Source organism: Chiloscyllium plagiosum, chromosome 39, assembly GCF_004010195.1.
Source record: "Chiloscyllium plagiosum isolate BGI_BamShark_2017 chromosome 39, ASM401019v2, whole genome shotgun sequence".
In the NCBI taxonomy this organism is placed as follows: Eukaryota; Metazoa; Chordata; class Chondrichthyes; order Orectolobiformes; family Hemiscylliidae; genus Chiloscyllium; species Chiloscyllium plagiosum.
The window spans coordinates 27,628,180-27,634,653 of record NC_057748.1 but is presented as its reverse complement, the minus strand read 5'-3'; the positions used below and the strand labels follow the sequence as shown (position 1 = coordinate 27,634,653).

Below are 6,474 nucleotides of genomic sequence, written 5' to 3'. Positions count from 1 at the left end.
GTCTGGGCGATCTTTTATCAACTAATGATAGCTCCCCCTTGAGACCATTGTGGTGAGGCACTTTCCTGAACTGCCACAATCCCTGGGTAGTATAGGGACATCGACAGTGCAGTTAGCGAGATCATTTCAGGATTTTGACACAGCCACATTGAAGGATTGACAGCTAGATTTCCAGGTTTAGAGTGTGTAGCTTGGAGGGGAACTTTCAGGGGAACTCACTGCCGCCCTTGTCCTTTTAGGTCTCCTTTAGAGGTTGTAGGATTGGACAGTGCTGTCTAAGTATCCTTGCTGAGTTGCTGCAGTGGTATACACTGCTGCTACTAAGTGTTGGTGGTGGAGTGAATGGATATTTGGTATTGCAGTGCCACGAAAGCTGGCTGCTTTATCCTGGGTGGTGTCGTGTTCTGTTGGACTGTACCCAACAAGTAATTTAGGATATATTCCATTACACTCCTGACTTGTGCCTTATTGATGGTGGGCAGGCTTTGAAGAGTCAGGAGCTGAGTTACCCGCTGCAGAATTTCCAGCTTCTGTCCTGGTCTGGAAGGCACAGTATTTATAAATCTGTTCAAGCACCATTATTTCCCCAGCCGTCACCCTAGCCCAACTCATTGCACGGATTGTGTTGGGTACGGAGATTAAACATTTCAGGAAACATACATGTGGGGTTTGAGGGAGTTGAAACTCAACTCCAACTCAATCTTATATTGAAGGTTGGAAGAGGTTTGAGGGGCTAAACGATCTCCTCCTATCCCTTTGGAATCAATTTACTCAAAGAGTGGTGAGAATGTGGAACATGGTCCCAAAGAGAGTGGATGGTAATGAAGTGAATAGTATTGATGCATTTGTGTGGAATATAGACAAGTGGGATAGGCGTGGGAATAGAGGGCCACAATGATATATATAAACGAGAAACTATGACAGGAGGCTCGCCTGGAGCCTCAGCACTGGCGTGGTCTCTTATGGGCTGAATGGTCTCATTGTGCCTTATATCCAATATAATGCAGTGTCTTAGTGAAGCTATCAAATACTCTCATCTTGCATTCACCAGAACACAACACAATACCACATTTAAAAGGGAGCAATAATTTATATCACAGGAGAAAGGGGGATGCTTGGATGTCTGTCAGCTCTGTTTGCCTGACATTACTATGGAGAATTCACCAGGATTTTATTTCCACCGCACAAGATTTCCCGCCCCCACACCCACCCCGTGCTTAAGTTTAATTTCCAACCATGTCCAAAGCCTGGACGTTAATACAATCGCCCTCACCTGCCCTTCTGTGGGGAGCGAATAAGAGGCAATATTTGCTGGTTCAAGAGTAGACAAAGATGTTCCTTCTGGCTACAGAGGACAGATCGCTTCCTATGTCCAAGTGTGGAGCTAGCATGCATAAGTGAACCACTTTGCAAGTCCAACTGATAACCCTAAGTTGGCTGCTCACAGTTCATTTGGGATTATTGATCCAGTTCTGTCCAACTCTGGAATGATATCTGATGTTAGATATCCTGTTCTGTGTTTTGCACACATCCACTGAATTAGGTCAGTATCCTGTCTATTGATGAAAGACAAAGGGATGTACTGTTGGATACAATCCACCAGTCATTAGTTGCAGACTGTTGCATTTTGGTACCAAGGTAGACCTGATAACTCTTGGAACTTCTCCACAGCAACTATCTCGAACTGCTGATCTCCCACCGATATCAGACCCCCCCCCCCCCCCCCCCAAAATGGCCTATCCCCATCCTGTCTTCGGTCAAGCATCCCCCAACCCTGTCAAGCACCACCTCTCCTGGTCCGAAGCAAATCCCGTCAACGCCTGCTAGGTGCCATTGATAGAGGAGATGGGGATGAATCAAAATGGGACTCGCCAGCTACAGTGGACTCATCAATCTCTTTATTGCAACTTTGGCCTCATGAAGCAATCATAAGGTAGGCAGAACAGTGGGGAACATCGCACAGTATCGGTACTGCCAACGTCGTTTGCTGTAAGAGAAATCAAAAACGTCAGGGGGCATTTCATACACTGAAGGAACATTAAAGAAATCTCCATCTGTTTGAACCTTCACTGATATTTCATCATTTTTATTTTAAGTGTTTTATCAATTTTGGTTTGGGGCAGTGAACTGTGAGTAAAGATAACTTTTGGATTGCTGGTAACAACTTGTGTTGAAAGGAAAACAGACCAAATAAGCTTTCGTGTATTTGTGAGGCCAGGGCTGGAAGCTAATTGCAGTTTGGTTCCTGATCATTAGGTTCTGTACTTGCTTCGTCACCAGGGAAGAGCATTGTGCTTAAACAGAGAGCAGAAATTGGCCATTAATGGGTTCAATACCTGAAAAAAAAAGACCATTAATAGGTCAATACCTGGTCACTGATTCCAGCATGTCTGGAAAAGACATTCTGCTCAAGCAGTTGGCGGCTGTTGAATAGTGAGGAGAAAGTGAGGTCTGCAGATGCTGGAGATCAGAGCTGAAAATGTGTTGCTGGAAAAGCGCAGCAGGTCAGGCAGCATCCAGGGAACAGGAGAATCGATGTTTCGGGCATAAGCCCCTCTTCAGGAAGGATTCCTGAAGAAGAGCTTATGCCCGAAACGTCGATTCTCCTGTTCCCTGGATGCTGCCTGACCTGCTGCGCTTTTCCAGCAACACATTTTCAGCTGTTGAATAGTAACAGGGTCCTTGTAGAGGAGATGGTTAGTTTTTCAGGAAGTGGTCAGAGTTTGAATTGGGTTTTAGACTGTCTCTTCTGTGAACAAAAGGAATCATTGCTATTGATGATACAGCATGATGATTTGTAGGTTCTCTGTTTAACCTCCTTTATCAGATTTAGGAAGTTCAGAGAATGGAAAACAAAATTATAGACATTACTGCCTTTATCTGAGTGAACCATAAAAGCAACGCTGATGGAAGCTTTCATAAAGTCAACCAAGAAATTATCATCATCTGCCTGTGGAATAATGCACAATGAAAACCATTTAAGTAATGTGGCCAGATTTATTTTATTATTGTTTAGCCCTTAACTGTATTCATTCTTTATTCCATGAATGGCACTGAATACACAAGGTTTTCAACTCAATTATTTCATGCTCAATCTTGCTTGACGAAAGTTGGCATATTGTGAATAAATTCCTAATTCTTTTATTTAAGATACAAACTGGTGTCAAGAATTGATTATTCACCAAGTCTGAGATTGGTATTCAAAAAAGATCTGATTAGGACGGATTGGGGTCAATTTTGAGGGTCTTTTAAGGTTTTAATTTTATTGTATTGTGAATATGCAGATACAAAGGCTAATTCGGTTCTGTCTCCATAACCATAGCACATCATAACAATAAGGTACAAAGAGCAGAGAGAGCAGATTCGGGTCACATCATAATGGAGCCCACAGTTGAATAGCTTGCCCATGTCCAGTGTGAGAGTATTGTATAGTGATGGGTGGGAAGAAAAGAAAGATTGGGCGCATTTGGAAGGATAGAGGGGAGGTGAATGTGTACAGTTGAGTCAAAAGAATTGCAACGAGGGGGAGGGAGTATTACATACTTGCTATTACTGTCATGGTAACGTACAGCGCCCACCAGATAAAAACCCTTTGGGACGAGCCAGCTGAAGTACTCTTTGGACTCATTCACATAGTCAGTCCATGCACAGTTGGCATAGCACACTGTGTACTTGCCGCAGCAGTAGAACTTCCACCTGGGGGTGAACACAAACCAACAGCACGTCATTGAGTCTCATCTATCAGGCCCCTACTACATCCCTGAGGCATCTTAAGTGCATATGAGTTAGTACCAGAAGCTGCCGACAATGTTTCGGGAATCTAAGGAGGGAACCTGTCCCAATATACTTTGAGTTTTAAAGTAACTTCGATAGATGGATAAAGGGGTTAAAAATAGATCAAATTTTAGAGGAAAGTTAAATACAGTTGGTGAGTTTGCTAGACAGCATTTAAAATAGCACAGCATGTGATGAAACAGGAAACTGACAAGAATATCAAAAATGTGCATTTTGTTAACTGAGATAAAGTGTTAGTGTTACTTCCAGTGGTAGGTGAACATTTAAAAGTCAGGTTTAGTGGGGCTTATTGAATTAAAAAGAAATTAAGTGAGGTGAATTATTTGGTAAGAACATCTGATATAAAGAAATCTCACAAAGCATGTCATGTGAGTATGCTGAAAAGGTATTTGGATAGGGGAGGAAAGCAAAAGGAGAATGTGTGACTGGTACAGTACAGGGTGAAGAACAAAATTCTAATGATTCTCAATCGTACATCCCTCAATTTAAATTGGACAACGAGGAAGTTCTCATAATTGGGGAAAGTTATTGAATTAACATCCAGAGGAAGCTTGAAAAGACCTGAAAGAGTTATTAGCATCACATGAGGAGGTATGTGGAAATAAACTGGGAACTACTAATCTAATCACACATGGTATAGGTATAGGAAATGCTGTTCCAATTAAGTAACATCCATTTTGACATAGCAACCTAAATTTGGCACAGGTTCAAAAAGATATTGAACGCATGCTCAAAGACAACATAATCAAAGTGAGTTGCAGTGACTGTAGCTCACCCATATTAATAGCGCCAAAACCAGATGGTACCAATGAATATGTGCGGACTATTGCAAAGTCAGTGTAGTTACAAAATCTGATTCATATTCTAATCCAAGTTCAAAAGACGATATTGAGAAGGCGCGATAAGCAACTTACATTTCAAAGTTGGACTTACTTATAGGATGCTCACAAGTACCTTTATTCGAAAGAGTGAGGACAATTTCAGCTTTTGCGACTGTACCAATTTAAAGTCATTTCATTTGGTATGCAAATTGTGCCAGCCACATTTCAAAGACAAGCCAAGAACATCTGTTCTTGATTTGCCAATTGTGTGGTGTACATCGACGACATGGTGATTTTGAGTCAGACATGGAAGGAATATTTGCAGCATCTGTTGGAATTGTTTGATTGATTTTGGGCGACAGGCTTGGTGACAAACCTGGTTAAGAGTGAATTGACATTCCTAGGCCATGACATTTGACATTGGCAGATTATTGGGGAGTTTCCCATACCATCAGAAAAAACAGGCAGTACTACGATTCCTGGGATAGAGTGATTTTTCATCAGCAGTTCATACCAAATTTTAGCAGTGTGGTTGCTCCACTGACTGACTTATTGAAAAAGCGTAGAAAGTTTCAGAAAGGGACATTTAAACGAATCTTGGATAGGCACATGGATGATAGTGAAATAAAGGGCATGTAAGTTAGTTTGATCTTCGAGTAGGATAAAAGGTTGGCACAACATTGAGGACTGAAGGGCCTGTACTGTGCTGTGCTGTTCTATGTTCTATGTTCAGTGGACTGGGGACTGTCAGAAGACATCTGACAGCCTGAAAGCTGTGTTAATCAAATGACACAGAGCCATTCAAGGCTATCGATGCGAGTGATGTGGGTGTTTTTAAGTGCGAGCAGCAGCGGAGGTAGGACGAAATCGGAAGACTGCAGCTAAGGTAAGGCTGTTTTTATTAAAATTACTTACCGGTAGCGGGCAGCGGTGTTTTTCTCTTTCACAGAAGGAACGGGAGCAGCGGAGGAAGTGACGGGGACCAGAGGGGTAGCCGGGAAGGTAAGCAGTGAGTATAAATACTCACCCTTCGACGCCAACGGCCATTTTAAGTGCGAACAGCAGCGGAGAAGGAGCGGGAGCAGTGGAGGAAGTGATGAGGACCGGAGGGGCAGCCGGGAAGGAAAGCAGTGACCACATATATCAGCAAGTGTTGGTTGCTGGAAGAACTCCGGCTCAGAGTTGATGATCTGGAATCTGAGCTTCAAACACTGCGGCGCATCCGGGAGGGGGAGGGTTACCTGGATGCCTTGTTTCAGGAGGCAGTCACACCTGGGAGATTAAGTAATTCACATTCAGTTAGTGATCAGGGACATCAGAGTGTGACTGTAAGTGAGGCAGGCAGTGGGAATTTGAGTTCAGGAGTGCAGGAGCCTCAGCCCTTGACCTTGTCCAACAGGTATGAGATTCTTGCTCCCTGTACGGATGAGGAAAAGGGCTCTGGACAGGATGAGCCAACTGACCACAGCACCATGGTGCAGAAGGCCATTCAAGAGGGGGGAGCAAAAAGACAAGTAGTTGTTGTAGGGGATTCTACAATTAGGGGGACAGATAGTATCCTTTGCAAGCCGGATCAGGAGTCTCGCATGGTGTGTTGCCAGGGTGCGGGACATCTCCGACTAGCTTGAAAGGATATTGGAGCGGGAGGGGGAGGATCCAGTTGTTGTGATCCACGTTGGGACTAACAACATAGGCAAAGCTAGGGTGGAGGGCCTGTTTGGGGATTATCGAGCACTAGGAAGGAAATTGAAGCACAGGTCCTCAAGGGTCATAATCTCCGGATTACTGCCGAGCCACGTGCCAATTGGCATAGGGATAAGAAAATTAGGGAAGTAAACACGTGGCTAAGGGATTGGTG

General features: G+C 43.6%; 1 protein-coding gene across 3 annotated transcripts in view; it reads right to left on the bottom strand.

Annotated features, from left to right (window-relative positions):
- Positions 1-1,886: 1,886 nt before the first annotated feature.
- LOC122541991 (hemagglutinin/amebocyte aggregation factor-like) overlaps positions 1,887-6,474 on the bottom strand; it is a 14,888-nt gene continuing 10,300 nt past the window's right edge. For 2 of the 3 annotated variants that reach the window (XM_043679286.1, XM_043679285.1), the window contains one exon: positions 2,997-3,696. In XM_043679286.1, the coding sequence (XP_043535221.1) occupies positions 3,369-3,696 (328 nt within the window). In that variant the 3' untranslated portion in view covers positions 2,997-3,368. Of the gene's footprint in view, positions 1,988-2,996; positions 3,697-6,474 lie in introns of those variants that run through there. The other variant, XM_043679287.1, reaches the window with a different exon arrangement.